General features: G+C 38.9%; 1 protein-coding gene across 1 annotated transcript; it reads right to left on the bottom strand.

The window, feature by feature from the left end:
• Positions 1-1742: 1742 nt before the first annotated feature.
• Positions 1743-3551, bottom strand: LOC146622684 (protein FAM200C-like). Its single transcript, XM_085364900.1, has one exon. The coding sequence runs from the start codon at positions 3549-3551 to the stop codon at positions 1743-1745; it is 1809 nt and encodes a 602-aa protein (XP_085221026.1).
• Between the last annotated feature and the right edge of the window lie 13766 nt (positions 3552-17317).

Here is a 17317-nt window from a genome sequence, read left to right on the forward strand (position 1 = left end):
GTGTTTGTTACTTGTAGTTATTACTGCCTGTTACCTGTGGTAATGCAATTTATAATTTATATATTCTGTATTCAGTTATGAAGGCTCTAATTGTTGGTTGCGAGCTGCCGCTTAGATGCTTGTATCTGCCCGGGGCTGTTGATGGGTCTGTATGCAATGATGGGCGTAGCTGCGGGAAGTTTATTGTTTTTTTTTGTTGATGAGTGAGTATAGGGGTGGGATTTAATAAGTTTTCTTCGTCCCACTCCTTTTTCAGGCAAGTTTTGTTTTTTGTTTTGTGTATTTTATGTTCAATATAGGTATTTGTTGTGCCTGAAAATGAATAAATAAATGAAAAATGAATGAATGAAAGAGCAAGATGCCCCAAGACAGAGTGCAAAACTAGGAAAAAAGCTATTTGCCAGTGACAGACTGCAGAGCTTCTGTAAAGCTGCTGAAGCACTGCAATAATAAGAATGAGAAGATGAAGTCTTCAAACAATGCTGGGGCATATTTTGTCCCAAGCAACTGATTGTTTATTTTATTTTTTTCTTGAACTGAACTACAAACGTTACATTGAACCTCGAATACTTTTAACACAAATTATCAAGAAAAAGATTTAACTTGCGAGGAATATTTCATGACTAATAATCTGATCACAACAAACATTTCCCAGAAGCTTTAGTCACAGAATTATCTCCTGTTTTTAAGCAAAGTAATTCTTGTCTTGCAATCCAAACAAAGTGAGACCTTGGGCTAAAGATGCATCATAGTGTAAAGAATCAGCTATGTTCAGCTATGTCGTTTTAAGAGAGGGAGCACATCACATTGATAGCTGGGATAAATAAAATGACATCTGAGATCTCAAAACATAGCCACGACTCATGAAACAGCAGGCTATTAGACACAGCAAATGAGTAAATGAATTTTAAACCTATTTGAAACAGAAAGAGAACTTTTTCTGTTGTTTTTGTTGCAGTTTTTTGCAGAAAAAAAATCTTAAAACCAATTCCAGAGGGAGTCTGTCGCAGAGAACAACCTTAGCTTTGTCGTTTACTAAAACAGACAAATATTTAGCTTTAGACAAAAGAAGGAACGCAATACGCTTAATTAATGAAAACATTAGTAACAACACATCTCATCTAAACTAGCCTTTTCTTTGAAACATGCGATTAGTAGCCTGGCACTGATGTCTTTTTGCAGAGAGGAGACATGATATAGATATATAAGAACTTCTCTTCCCCTCGCTTACAAGTCTTTGGCTCTCTTCTGTTACACTCAAACACAGAGGCTGTACGACAGCATGCAAAAAGCTGCATGAAATATTTATCGGCAACAGGAAGTTGAAACGGACTACTGACTGGCAGCATCACAGTTTGAATTTTCTTGTTAGTCCATGAATGAATTAAGTGAGACTTTTACCACCTTAGCACCACCCGCTCCGTCATGAGCATCACATTACAATTACTGACTGACTCTGACCTCTACTCTGCATTGTTAATCAACCCATATCCTAGACAAGTTCAACTGAACAAATCAATAGACCAGTGGTTCTTAACCTTGTTGGAGGTACCGAACCCCACCAGTTTCATATGCGCATTCACCGAACCCCTCTTTAGTGAAATTTTTTTTTTTTTTTCAAATTCAAGACATAGATATGTTTTTTTACTGGTGCACAAAATGAGCCGTACATGAACATCACCTTGTTCAAAGAACAAAACCAACACAATGCATGAACTTACAACAAATTACATACCTGCAAATCAGTGTGACTTCTGCTGTTGCCTTTGAGAGACCAGTTCAGATATGCGTGGCTTCACCTTGGCAAGTGCCAGTCTCATGTCATTTTCACAGAAAAGTCTGTTCCTTTTCTTCGTTTTTATGTCCAGCATCGTCGAAAAGGATTGCTCGCAAAGATATGTTGTAACAAATGGTATAAAAAAATCCAGGGCTTTCTTAGCAATAATTGGATACTTGTCCATTTGTCGACACCAAAACGTTGAGAGTGTTGTTGTTCTGAAGAGTTGCTGTTGAACCTGGCTCTGCTGAATTTCAATGATTTCGTCAAGGTATTCATCATTGACATCTGCTGTCTCAACAGCAAACGTGAACGGCTGTCTCACCCATGCTGGATATGACTCTCTTGTAGGGAAATATCTGTCGAGAGACTTTGCAAGCTCATCTAAGTGCGTTGCAATTGTTTGCTTCAGTTCTGTGGATACAGAAACATCTCCGATTCCAGACACATCTTCGACCTTACTTACACAGTTGTCCAGAAGGGGGAAGTTTGCAAAGTTGTTGTTCTCTGTTCGTCGTTTCCATAACGTTAGCTTTTTTTGAAAAGCCTTCAGGTGTTCTTCCGCTTCTATGATATTGACTCCACCACCCTGCATCTGCTGATTGAGATGATTGAGAGCTGCGAATATATCAGCCATGTACGCTAAAATGAGAATGAACTCAGGATTTTTGAAGCAATCTGCATGACAGTGTTGGTGCTCTTGCAAAAACAGGGCTAATTCCACACGCATGGCAAAAACACGATTCAGCACCTGTCCCCGGGATAACCACCGAACATTAGAATGGTACAGAAGTACCTCGAATTCAGAGCCCATTTCTTTACACAGCTCACTGAAGATGCGGTGCCTCAGAGCACTATTTCGCACATAGTTCACACATTCCACCACTGTTTTTAATACTTCTGCCATTTTTGGAGGCAAGGTTTTTGTTGCCAATGCATGCCTGTGCAAAATACAATGAGTCACAATGATGTGTGGTGCATCGGCTTTTACTAGCGCACCAAAACCAGAGTTTCTTCCCAGCATGACGGGAGCTCCGTCTGTACAAACTGCAGAAACCATGTCCCATGAAAGATTGTTGTCTCCGAAGAAGTCATCCACAAGCTTCTTCACATCGGCTGCCTTAGTTGTTGTTGTAAGAGGCTTACAAAATAAAAAATCTTCTTTTATCATGTCATCTTTCACATAGCGCACAAAAACAGTAAGCTGGCTTAGATTAGCAACGTCTGTGCTCTCATCGAGCTGAAGGCTGAATTTTGCCGGGCTTGAAATCAGATCGGCGACTACTTGAGCCAAGATGTCTTTACTCATGTCTTCTATTCTGTCGCTGACTGTGTCATTTGAAAGAGGAATTTGTGATAATTTACCTTCGGCCGCTGTTCCGAGTATCAGATTTGCCATCTTTAACGCGGCTGGTTTCACGAGTGTTTCACCAATGGTGTGTGGCTTGCCCTGCTTTGCGATCAGGTAAGCAACTTCGTACGATGCTGTGAGGATCGGTTTGTTAACGGGTACAAATCCAAGAGCAGGCAGAGTGGGCCTTTCATCGAATCTGGCTCTCTTCACCTTGAATTCAGCAAGTGTTGTGTTCTTGTATTCCCCGTCTCCATGCAGCTTCAAGAAGTGTTCCTTTAGTTTTGCCGGTGCGAGACTAGAGTTGCTCAACTTGGCGTTGCAAATCATGCAGATAGGATGCTCACTCCCATCACGTTCCATGATACATGTAAATCCATATTGTACATATTCGTCCAACCACTTTCTTTTTTTGCCCGACATAGTTAGTATGGATTAAAATGTTTAAAAAAAAATCACGCGAAGTACTACCACGACATTCACATGTTGACTACTGCGCGCGCTACATTCCCCGCAGCCCTGATTGGCCAAGCAGTGTAGCATGATCGTCTGCAGCCAGTGATGGCCAGAAGGGGGCGTGTCATCACAAATTTACACGATAATTCGGGCGTGGCTGGACCTCTGCGACCTCCGCAGTGGAGGCTCTGCCGAACCCCTGAGACCGACTCACCGAACCCCTAGGGTTCGATCGAACCCAGGTTAAGAACCACTGCAATAGACAAACCACTGGCAACAGCATCTAAAGACATCTCAAGTGATTGATTTCACAAGATACAATCAGAGATCTATATGGCAAATTTCCAACCCCCTTGACAATATGAATAGTATAAAAGGTGGGTTTGGTGAGTACATCTAAGCAACATTATCACCTTGAATTAAATTTCTGTCTTTTAGCCTTGATTTAGCCTAACTGGTGCAAGGGAGCCAGCCCAGCGCCAGTCCTACACAGCACATCACTAACCTTTTTAACCTGCACTAAACTTCTTAACACATATTTTATGCAAACACAAAATTACTATGATTCAGTTAGTTTTTCAAAACATTCAAAAAGAAACTTGATTCAGCAACAGAACATGCATAGATCCAAAATCTGGTTTAAAAACTCCAAAATGAATTAGCACATGACATAAGATTTTAAAATCTAGTTTATAAAATTGCAGTCCTTTCCTTTGAAAATAGTTTCATCTCCCTCCCCTGTCCTCTCTTTCTTACAATTTTCTGTATCACTCAGGGTTTCACAATAACATGTTTTTCCCACTCAGAATGTGCCTGCCACTTTAAAAAGGCACCTCTTCTGCCTATATACTGAAGTACCACAACCACAAGTTTATATCTGCATGATGTGCTCTAGGTGTAAGCAGGCCATGGGATGTCATTATTTTCTTATTACTGAGTAACTATCTCCATGCAGTCACTGGAAGCACATGAAAAATTCATTCATTCGACAGTATCAGCCTGCCTATCAGATTTTATTGCTCATTAACTGAAATTGTCGGATTGCTGTTCTGGATTGATCTGACCCACTGTAACCTCTGTATTTGTGTGTGTGTGTGTGTGTGTGTGTGTGTGTGTGTGTGTGTGTGTGTGTGTGCGCGTGTGTGTGTAGTAAATGCTGTAAAATATGCAGGAAAAACAATGTTTTTTTTCATTCAAGACAATTTGTAGAATCAGCTGCAACATAAATTGCAATAAGATGATTGACAGATCATGGAAAAACTCTTTAGTTGCTATCTTCACTTGCTCACTAGAGAATCACCTGTTTGCAGTACAGATTCTCAGCCAATTTCCTTGACATCTTTACCTGTTTTTGAGCTCACTCTCTCAACACCAAACACTTAAAGCAAGAATATTTAATTAAAACATTTGTTCTTCAAAATAAACAACTTTCCTGCAGTCATATTTGAGCAACTGTAAACCGAGCTCATCTTACCTCAGTCTCTTTCACAAATTAGTTTAAAAACATCAAAGAGCAAGATGCCCCAAGACAGAGTGCAAAACTAGGAAAAAAGCTATTTGCCAGTGACAGACTGCAGAGCTTCTGTAAAGCTGCTGAAGCACTGCAATAATAAGAATGAGAAGATGAAGTCTTCAAACAATGCTGGGGCATATTTTGTCCCAAGCAACTGATTGTTTATTTTATTAAATTTTTTTCTTGAACTGAACTACAAAAGTTACATTGAACCTCGAATACTTTTAACACAAATTACTAAGAAAAAGATTTAACTTGCGAGGAATATTTCATGACTAACAATCTAATCACAACATAAACATTTCCCAGAAGCTTTAGTCACAGAATTATCTCCTGTTTTTAAGCAAAGTAATTCTTGTTTTGCAATCCAAACACAAAGTGAGACTTTGGGCTAAAGATGCATCATAGTGTAAAGAATCAGCTATGTTCAGCTATGTCGTTTTAAGAGAGGGAGCACATCACATTGATAGCTGGGAAAAATAATACCAAAATTTAAAATGTTGCACCTACTGCAACAGGGTGGTGAAAAAAATGTGCCTCAAAGCCTAAAATCATAATTAATGTGTGATTGATAAAAACATTGATGAAAACATGAAAACTCCATGTGACCATGACAGATTCTTCTATAAACCCAGATAATGGCCTTTCATTAACTCTAACATGCCTATTCACTCAAAAATGTGTTTTCATGAAGATCTCTGGGCAAGACATACATATGTATTCATTCCGTATTTTTCAATTTGTGATGATAAGAAGATGTAATTATAAGAACTGTTTATTTTTAATGAATATCTTTGTGGAAAAATCCCTATGAAGAACATTTATGTCTAAAAACACGCCTATCTAAGAAAAGCAACATAAAATTAACATTCAATAAAAGATTTATTTGCAATTAAACGTTTTTATAAACTTCTGAAAAGATTATTTTTATTCATTATTTTATATTATTTATTTCAGTGTTTGTGAATACCACTGATGTCTCAACCATTTTCTCATAAAACAGTCAACTTCTGCAATGTGAAACATAACAAGATATTAATTAAAATGTAAAAAATACAAGCAGGATACAAAAGGAGAGCCTCAGTGGTTAAAATTATGAATAAGTACACCTATTTGGCTCTGTCTAGTACATGTTGTTAGACCTACTGCCAAACTAAAGTGATAAATTGGGCAGATTTCAGTGATTGGAATTAAAAGGCCGCCATTAATCAGTGCATTGGTTTTACTTCACATTACCGTGCAATCATGTCTGCTAGCATAAACTCTTTTTCACAGAGAAAAGCAAACCATGCATATATAAATACAGCAGCCTGGTTCCCTAAGGTTCCCACTTAGTACAAGCTCGACAACTTCTGGAAATGGATGTTTGTATAACTTGCATATTTGTCATCTTGAATTGAAATGATAAAGTAACTTCTAAGCTTATCACTTTGTCCCAGTGGTGTATATTTTCTCTGATTCATTTTTATTTACGCTCACTGGCCACCTTATTTGTGTAGCAATTCAAGTCCTCGTCAACACAGCTATGTAATCAGCCAATCACATGGCAGCAACTCGATGCATTTAGATATAGAAGCAAAGTTAATACAACCGGCTGAAGTTCAAACTGAGCACCCGAATGAGGAAGAAAGATGACTTTGAATGTACACTCAACAAAAATATAAACGCAACACCTTTGTTACTGCTCCCATTCCCCATGGGATGGACGTAGAGACCTAAAATTCATTCCAGATACACAATACGGCGACGAGCTGGAGTCAGGTCAAGACCCCGATGAGGACGACGGGCATGCAGTTGAGCGTCCCTGAGACGGTTTCTGACAGTTTGTGCAGAAATTGTTTGGTTGTGCAAACCAATTGTTCCAGCAGCTGTCTGGGTGGCTGGTCTCAGACGATCTTGGAGGTGAACCTGCTGGATGTGGAGGTCCTGGGCTGGTGTGGTTACACGAGGTCTGCGGTTGTGAGGCCGGTTGGATGTGCTGCCATATTCTCTGAAACGCCTGTGGAGACGGCTTATGGTTGAGAAATGAAGATTCAATGCACGGGCGACAGATCTGGTTGACATTCCTGCTGTCAGCATGTCAATTGCACGCTCCCTCATTGCTTGTGGCATCTGTGGCATTTTGCTGTGAGACAAAACTGCACATTCCAGGGTGGCCTTTTGTTGTGGGCAGTCTGAGGTACACCTGTGCACTACTCATGATGTCAGATCAGCATCCTGATGTGGCACACCTGTGAGGTGGGATGGATTATCTCAATATAGCAGATGTGCCCACTACCACACATTTGGACTGATTTGTGACCACTGTTTGGGAGGGATGGTTATATTGTGTATCTGGAATGAATTTTAGGTCTCTACGTCCATCCCATGGGGAATGGGAGCAGTAACAAAGGTGTTGCGTTTATATTTTTGTTGAGTGTAGAATGGGTTTTGGTCCCAGACTTTCTAGAGAACAATCTGAGAAGAGAAAATATACAATAAGAACAGCTCTCTGGGCAAAAAAATCCTTGTTGATAACAGAGGTGAGATGAGAATAGATTGCTTTGAGCTGAGAGGAAGATAACAGTAACTCAAATAACCAGTTGTTACAACCAAGGCAGCAGAAGAGCATTTAATCTTGAAGCCCCAGCATACTAAGTATTGTTTTTAGCCAGATCCATCTTCTGTTTCAAATAGGACAACATGCCTTGTCACAATGCTCAAATCATCTCAAACTGGTTTCTTGAACGTTACAATGAGTTCACTGTACTCAGATGGAAGATTCACATTATCGACGTGAAGCTGACAAATCTGCAGCAACTGTCTGATGCCATCATCTCAATATGGACCAAAATCTCTGAGGAATGTTTTAAACACCTTTTTGAATCCCTACCACAAAGGATTAAGGCCATTACTAGTTATGTGTGCGTCATAAAGTGTCCTGTGAGTGTATTTACTCACTATAAATGACAATTACAGCCAGAAAAGCATCCATCCTCTTCTCCTAATCAAATTCAGGGTTGCAAGTGGGCTAGAGCATATCCCAGGGTGAGAGGAGCCATACACTGTACATATTACCAGTCTAACACAGAGAGACAGAGAGCCATTCACACCTACGGCCACTTTAGAATCAACAGTTAACCTTATGTGCACATCTTTGGACTGCTGGAGGAAACAAGAGTACCTGAAGAAACTCACACAGACACAGGGAGAACATCCAAACTCAACACAGCCACGAATCCTGGAATCAATCCCAGGATCATCTTGCTGTGAGGCAACAGTGCTAACCATTGCACCACCATGCACCCTATTTTTGACAAACACAGATGAGCAATGCCACAAAGCACTGAAAATGGAAATATAAAACAAGTGAAAAAGTGTAGAAAAAGTGGAAGTTGGTTTGAAATCCTTTCCAGTTAATATTATTGTAGTGAAAGACGTCTTATTTGACTTACCTTAATACAATTAAGAGTATCACAACAAAAATTAAAGTTGTTTCCAGATAAAAAGTTAACAATGTGGTGGTTTTCAGATTTGTACCGCAGAAGTATCTAATCCTGATTTAAGAATTTGAGCGCATTTGTCAAACTGTAATGAGACAGTTATGTTCGTGCAAGAAGCAACAAAGTGAGACACCCCAGATGTTTCTTGCTAAAAACACAGAAGCCAAAAAACACTCAGCTGTGATTCAAGCAGCTGTTATGATGCAGCACCTTTGACAGTGTTGCTCATTAAAACCTTGATTTACTTTGTGCAGATTCACATCCATGATGTGTAAACTGAGTCTGAGCAACATGAAACCTCGCTCTCTCACATTCATAGAAAATTTTGTGAGAAAACATGGTTGCACTAAAAAGCAGAGTTATACATTTCAAATTCAGAAAGAAGCATCAAACAGACACAATGCGCTTGAAGATAAAAACGTGTGAGGCCACTACATGTAACATAAAGCAAGAGCCAATTTAAAAAGGAAAATTAATTCAAAATCTGATTAATCTCTTTTTTATTAGTGAGCTTAATTTAGATTACTGTGGTGGTTTTTCAACTGTTTTATTATGAACTAAGACAAAGTAACCAGCTTCATCTCATCTGCCCCCAACCCAGCCTCAGGCTCCACATTTGGGCCATGAGTGCTTCGATGGACCACATGTTTAAACATTCATGAGTTAAAATGCATAATTAAACATGGATGGAAACCTGTTTTCCCATATGGTGCGCTATAGGATGTAATGAGACTGATGTGAAAAGACATCAGTAAATTGATCCTGCAGGTTACATTTAGTTTAGTTTGACTCTAATTAACAGGGAAAAAGTAAGCACAGGTAACAGATGTTTTTTTTTTTTTTTTTTAAATATTATGAACTAATGATACCCAATTGTTGCTGCAACAGTCAAGTTTGTTACTTTTTGTGGGCTATGTAATCAGATTCCAAGTAGCAGTTTTACTACATTATTTAATCAGCTCACTCTTTCAAAACCATGCTGAGTGATGCCCTTGTTGTCCCAACTCAGTAACATTCACAAGCCCTTTTCTCTCTTATCTCCCTCTCCTCCTGCCCAATCTCCTGTTTCTCTTCCTCTGCTGGTTGCTCCTCTCTGGAGATGCTTGACAGGTCTATTACATTCTTGGCCTTGCCTGCCCCCAATTCAACGGCAAAAAAATACGCATAGAAGAGAAAGAAAAAAAAAAATGCGTTCAAATTTTCCCTCAGCTTTACTAAGGCTGTGAGTTGGCCTGCTATAAATCTTTTATTTCTTTCACTGAGAGGGAGGAACAAGTCCCAGCCACTGGGAATGGTACGGATGTTCAGCTGCAGTATAATCAGCTCTCTGCTGAGATGAGGCCAGTAAATATTCAGCGTCTTAACCCTACTTCAGCTCCCAATTACTCCCTGAACTCCCTTGCCTCCTTTTTTCATATGTTTTTAAGGAGCAGTTATTGACTTTTGGAAACAAATAAAATCACAGCATGGTTTATTTGTGTATTTTGTTACACAGTGGAGAAAAAAAAATCATTTTTAGTACTTAATTGAGCCACGAAAGAAAAAAAAAATAGATATAGATATAAGTCATTAGTATATTAGTGCTGCAATAGGGATTCACAGCCCCCTGTGGTAATATATGGTCAGTCAATAAGTAATAAGAATCTTGTGTGTGGTAGAAATACCAATAAATTGATTAGCAAGTGGGAGAAGGAATAATTTGCACCAATGTGGCACATGAGAGTGTTGCATGAGAAGATGTGATCCCCGGGTGACGCTCCACACCAAAAATAAACATCTTCTATTCAAGAAGCGATTTGACATCTTCTCCATCTTCTCCATCTTTTATTTAAAATGAGACACTGCAGCGTTTGGAAGCCACTTCTAAGCGACTGCTGAGGATAAACAGTTTCAGTGTGAACAGACTGATAACTGCATCCTCTCCATTTCATTAAGAGTCAAATTTGATTTGTCAAAGTGCCCATATGGCACAAACATTTAAAGTGTAGACATAACCAGGGTTTGCTCCTGTTTACACACTTAACCACCCGTCCCCTGCCAAATCTACAAATTTTCACCATTCTAAAATGCACATTTGAGGGAATACAGCATTACTGAAACACACCCTTCAGCTGTTGAGAGAACTCTAAACAAATCTAATGCCACTTTGCAACCACTAGAGGGTATCCCAAATGAGAACTTCAGATTTACAGTAAGATCTGTTTCTGCAATTCATTTGGAGGCAAGTTGATTTTATTTCTGCAACACCCGAAGACTGAGGTTAAAAAAAAAAAAAAAAAAAAAAAAAAAAAAAACTATAATAAATGAAAATATGGTAAAGTTGACAATCATGCTCAGACTCTCCAATAACAAACTAAGGTGAGTAAATAAATTCACAATTTCAAGCAACCTAGAAGAATAGTTACAGGCTAAAATAACATTACAAACATCTTTTACCGAGATATCTGAAAATACATCGGCAGAAAAAAACAGAATGTAAACTATATAATACTGTGAATCATACAGCTACTGGAGTCTTTCTATAAGACTTTCTTTGACAGGACTATTATGGAACAGAGCGAATGAATATGTAGTTTTTGCAATCAGCATTATTATTATTATTATTTTAATAACGGAAACAGGAAAACTTCAGTGTATTTATGAAAAAAAAAATGAAAGCATTAAATGAGCAATAATACGAGACATACCTTTTGAGGCATGCCTTGACTTTATTTTGAATTCCGGGTAATAAGCACTTATACACTCCAAACACGTATTAACCCAAAATCCAAGCCGTGATTTTATTTCAAAAATAAAATGTCACCATGCCCCTGCTGGCGTTCATCCGCAAAACGAACTTGTCAATCTTCTATATTGGAACCAAGAAAAATCATGAAAAATCACAGAAAAGCGTTGAAAGCATGGCAACAAGTTCCCCTTAAGACGCTGCCAGTCCTATCTGAACTGACAAAGGTTTCTATATTTAAAAGATAAAATAAAAAAAAATAAGAAAGAAAGAATAAATCTGCTTTTCAATTTGGTTTAAAGCGGTTACTTACCCTATGGTGCTTCAGGTGCTCACATTTAGCTTCGCTCTCCTCTCAGGAACAGCACTGGCGAGAAATTGGCTGTCCGTCCGCGGCATCCAATCAACAATTTACGGCAGACCTTCCCCTAGATTGACCTCAGTCGGTGGGCGTAAACACCATCAGGGGTAAAGTCCCCCTCCTCTGTCGGGTCAGTGCTGCGGGGGTCTGACAGGAGATGGAGGACGATGGAAACAGTTTGAGGAGAGAAGAAGAAGACGAAGAGGAGAGGAGGGGTTCGTGTAGGTTTCACAGTTTCAGTTAAGAAATAAATCACAGAGCCAACTTGCGCTCACAGCAGACAGACTGTAATTCCATTGGTTCCGGTTGATATTAAGGGGCGGTGCAAAAACCAAATCGCGCCCAGTATTTATATTTCTGTTCTATCATTTTAACTGTGTGGTTTGCGCAATGTTGTTTTCTGCAATTGCTTATTTTAGTTTACAGCACAGGGTAATTTGATTAATAATGAATGCAGAGTAAGTTAAGTGCATAGTTTATTTATTTTTTAAATTTATTATTATTTTTTCCATTAATTCATATTCTATTTCAATTTTATTTTATTTATAAAGCGTCAATTCACAATATTTGCCGCATGGTGTGTATTATAGATTATAGGTTAAAGACCCTAAGATATTAGAAAGAGAAGAAAACCTCAACAATAAAAGGCATTTGGAAGCATTTGGCAGCCATGGTGAAGATAAAACTAAGTTTTAACAAGAAGAAACCTTCAGCAGAACCAGGCTCAGTGAGGGGCAGCCATCCGCCATGACTGGTTGGAGGTGAAAGAGAGGTAGAGCAGCAAGAGACATGACAAAAAGCACTCTATGGGAGAGAGAGAGTTCAATCATTACTACAGTTTAAATGCAAATTTTGTGAAGAAACACAAAGAGATTGAAAAAAAATGCTTAGTCATGGGAAGTAAGCAGCAGTGGGATTCTTTACTGGTAAGAATAAGCTTGTTCATTTACCTCATGAGAAACAGCTTCAGCCAAACAAAAAGCTTCTCCTCAGCAGGCCTTGCAACCAGTGTAATGGAAATACTTGTAGGTACTTCTTCAAAATGTAAACCTCTTCAACAGCCGAGAGACATTTTTCATAACCTCAGCACAGAATGATGTGAATACACCCGTCCTCTCTGCCGTCACATTAGTTGACCTGACTGACACAATCATACCTTGCAGTAGTACTAAAGTCTATCTTTTCATATTGTATTTATTATTTATGTGTACCAAGGAGGCAGGGAGAGACAGAAATATTGCATTTTGTCTTTTGTCACAAGAAAAGAAATGTGGAAGCATATTTAACAGAACTCATCTGAAAATGTAACTAAAGCACAGATAACAGCATAATACCTGTTATAACAATAAAGTAATCTGAGTAATCAAATGCATTACTTTGGAACAGTGTTGAGTGTGCCACATTATACCAATACTAATACTGTATTCAGATGGAGAATCAGATAAGATCATCATATCATATATATCATTTAAATATAAAGTAATAACATCTTCAGCCAACAAAAACAAATAACTACGAACAGTAACTTCCTTGAGGTTGCCACGACACCAAAGTGACCAGTCTGTGACCAGTCTGACTGACTGGTCACCTTGTTCCAAAAGGTCACAGTTCCTGGGCCAACTCCCTAAAAAAGAAAAAAAAATGCCAGTAGAATCCCATAAAAAAAGTGCCCAGTTTTAGAGCAGGACTAATTATGTTCGTTTTGTTTTAGCCTAATTATTATAGCTAATGTCTGCTTTTATTCCAAAAGGTGCGATCATGGCTCAAGAGTTGGGAGTTCGCCTTGTAATCGGAAGGTTGCTGGTTCGAGCCCCGGCTTGGACAGTCTCGGTCGTTGTGTCCTTGGGCAAGACACTTCACCCGTTTCCTACTGGTGGTGGTCAGGTGGCGCCAGCGTCCGGCAGCCTCGCCTCTGTCAGTGCGCCCCAGGGTGGCTACAATGTAACTTGCCATCACCTGTGTGTGAATGGGTGGATGACTGGATGTGTAAAGCGCTTTGGGGTCCTTAGGGACTAGTAAAGCGCTATACAAATACAGGCCATTTACCATTACAAGTCCCAAAAAGCTAATTCTGTTTATCTGGACGTAGCATTTTCAGTGGGAAAACTCTACATCCAAAATCAACTTTTTGGGCTGATTGAGCATTAAGACATTTTATTGCAAGTGGGTTTTTTTTTCTTTTGTTTTTATGTTTTTATTATTATTATTGACTCTTTAACTCTTTAGGCTTAAACTTATGCTTTATCGCTGGATACAGAGTGAGAAGCAGTTTCCAATGCAGGCTGACAGAACTGACTGGAGTCAACTAAACTGGGTCTCTCTTCCGTGTTTGTGTTTTTATGAAGTTATCTGACAAATAGCAAAGCAGGCTTTGTTTTGAGTCACAGAACAGCCTATCCAAGAAATCAGTGTTTTAGTTTTGGTAAGTAAGGTATACTGCATGCACAAATACTGCATGCATAAAATAACCGATTACCTCGGATCTAATTTTCTTTTTTCAGGATCCTTTGAGTGCCGTGTCTCTTTCTTATAACATTTCTAATATGGTCAGTTCTCGGTTGCATAAAACCAAGACAGTGACTGATGAAACGCACTCAGCAAACCAATAAGTGACATCTGAATAGCAAACTGTGGGACTTACTGGAGGAAATTACTAACTTGTGCAGAAGAACTCAATACTTTATTCAGTCAGCTGCTTTTCATAAATATGCATAATAGTATTTATAGGATCAAGTAAAAAGGTTTCATTCACTTTTTTGACAAGTAAATGTTAATATGAAGCAATGAGTTGCCCTTTATGAATGCTGATGAAATTCTGCTTTTCATTTATTGTGATGGATCACTTTTAATGATAGGTTTAAAAAAAAAAATGCTCCAGAGATTTGGAGTCGAACAGAAATATTAGAGTCCATATGGCAAATCTGATTTAAAAGTGCCATGCAGGAGAAACTGCCACAGCTGTCATGATAAAAAGAAATCACAGTGGAACCGTCCTTCAAGCTGGTGAGTCTTACTATCCCTGCGAGCTGGGGGGAAAGAGGAAAACCTGAGTGGAAAAAAATTGAATCTATGATCAAAATATGAATGAGTTTTTAACAAAAATGCAGAGCAGTTACCTAAAAGGATAAGTATATGGATCCATGAAGCAACACATCAATGAATCTAATCATCAAGTCAAAGTCATAGTAGTACACTTATTCGGGTAATGTCAAGTGCAGTTTTGAAATGCTTGCACTTACATGAGTAACTTCATTTTATACTCACGGCTCTTTAAGGATTAAAATAAACACAGACACACCAGCAGCAACATTAAAGTGACAGATGAATGAATGCGTCACCAATTATAATAAACTAATATGCACTCACCAGCCACTTTGTTAGGTAAATCTTTCTGCTTCTGGCTGGAGTCCTGTTTGTCTCCAGGGCTGCCTTAACTCATTGTGACGGAGATTCAATAAGGTGCTTGAAGCATTCGTCACAGACTTTGACCCATATTGACATGATAGCATCATACATTTGCTGCTGATTTGTTGGTGGCACATGCCAAAGGTGATCTACTGGATGGAAATCAGGTGACTGTGGAGGCCATTGCAGTACAATGAACTCATGTTCAAGAAACCAGTGTGGGGTGATTGGGGCATTGGACCCTGCTGGAAGCAGCTATCAGAAGATCGGTACAGTGTGGTTATAAAGGGGTGGACATGGTCAGCAGCAATACTCAGGTAGGCTTTGGTGTTCAACTAATGTTCTGTTGGTACTAAGAGGCCTAAAGTATGCCAAGACAACATCTCTCACACCATTACACCACCAGCAGCATGAACTGGATCCACAAGGCAAGGCAAGGCAAGGCAAGTTTATTTGTATAGCACAATTCAACAACAAGGTGATTCAAAGGCAAGATGGATCCATGCTTTCACATTTTTTGACAGGAACCATTCCAATGTTGCAGCAGAAATTACGACTCATCAGACCAGGCAATATTTTTTTGTTTTAGTTTCTCAGTGAGGCCTTGCAAATTGTAGCCTCAGCTTCTTGCAGGCTGACGGGAGTTGCTTCCAGTGTGGTGTGGTGAAGGTTAAACAGTCATATTTTCTCTTGTTCTGCCCATTCTCTTTAAACTCTATAATGCCTAGAAATAGTCATGTGGTCGTCTCTGAAATACCCAGATCGGCCTATTTGGCACCAAAATCCACGCCACATGCAAACTGACCTACATGACCTTTATTCTTTATTCAGATTGAACTCTGACAGTTCATCCTGACCTGATTAGATGTTTGTGCTAACGAGAAGTTGAAATACAAAGTATTTTTGTACAAAAGTTGAAATACAAAGTACGTTTGGACTTTGTACTCTAACTTCCTCCAAATTAACAATCCATCCCAAAATTCTGACTAAAACAACTGGAATTAATATTTTACGAAAGTTTTAACATTTTTAACGACCCATCAGTTCAAAACCCCAGCTAACTCATCGACAAGCAAACTTCCTGGAAGAGCTTTTCAACATCTTTTCTTTTTTTCCTTCTATTGAGTGAAATCTAATATATGAGAAATGCATTTTCTGTCACTGTTGTTGATAGTCTGTTGACCACTCGCGAATTTGTTTCGTGTGTATGCGAATTAATCTTATTGTGTACTATAGGTTTAAAAATGATTGTGCCACAGTAAAATTGCTATCTAAGAAAATTAATTCAAAACAAGAGAGAGGGAGATGGAGGATTTATAATATTTAGAGGGAAGACATCCATCACCTTAATCCAGTACTGCATGGCACAGATAAAGAGGACTAGGTCTACAGAGTTAAACAAAATATTTCACGAGCCAGAGAGAAAAGCTTTTGTCAGGAAAAGTCATTGCCAAGATTCACAAGAGATATAAAATTGCTCATGGGAACGAATGAATTTGCCAGGAAGAAATCAAGGTGACAAGAGTAAGGTGGAAACCGCTATTTAACAAAGTCCACCTGTCAAATTTGAAGGTTTAAAAGCAGCCAATTCTTCCTGCTGTCTCACAGACAGCCTTTCAGTGAAATATGACAAATTTTCAGTCGACATTACTTGCTACCGTAAATTTCACCGCTTCGAGACCTGAACGGATTTGACCTTGCAACTCTTTCTTTCACAAGAAACAAATAAGTTCCTGCAACAAAGTTGTTGCAAGCGTCCCTGCGATGCTTCACACTTGGTAGTATGTGTGCGACTGCACCTTAGACAAGAACTGTACGAGAAGACAATCCAATAGTTGGCCACTTTAAAAACAAAAAAACGCATCCTTGCTGAGAATCCAAACCTTTTCATCTTTCCTGCAGTGTCTCTCCCTATAACCACCACTCCTTCACCCGTCTCTCATGCACATAGCATCTTTCTAATCCCCTTGACTGAGAGAGCAGAAGACCCAGTGGCTCCAGGGCACAAAACAGGAGGAGAAGTAAATTAGAGAGGAGAGAGGACTAGAGATCACAGAAGGAATGAAAAGGAAGAGTGCCTCTCGAGCTGCAAACACAAGTGAAGGCAGAGAAAGAAATGAGAGCAGCTCAGTGCAGAGACAGTTTGATTAATAAAAAGAAAAGAGAGCAAAGTTTTTAATTAAAAATCTTTTTTTTTTTATTTAGACAAAATAATTAGGTATTACAAGGAAAAAGAAGTTTGAGACA

This window comes from Diplotaxodon limnothrissa, linkage group LG11, assembly GCF_057381915.1.
Source record: "Diplotaxodon limnothrissa isolate DT_005_m linkage group LG11, D_limnothrissa_male_GT1.1, whole genome shotgun sequence".
NCBI classification, from domain to species: domain Eukaryota; kingdom Metazoa; phylum Chordata; class Actinopteri; order Cichliformes; family Cichlidae; genus Diplotaxodon; species Diplotaxodon limnothrissa.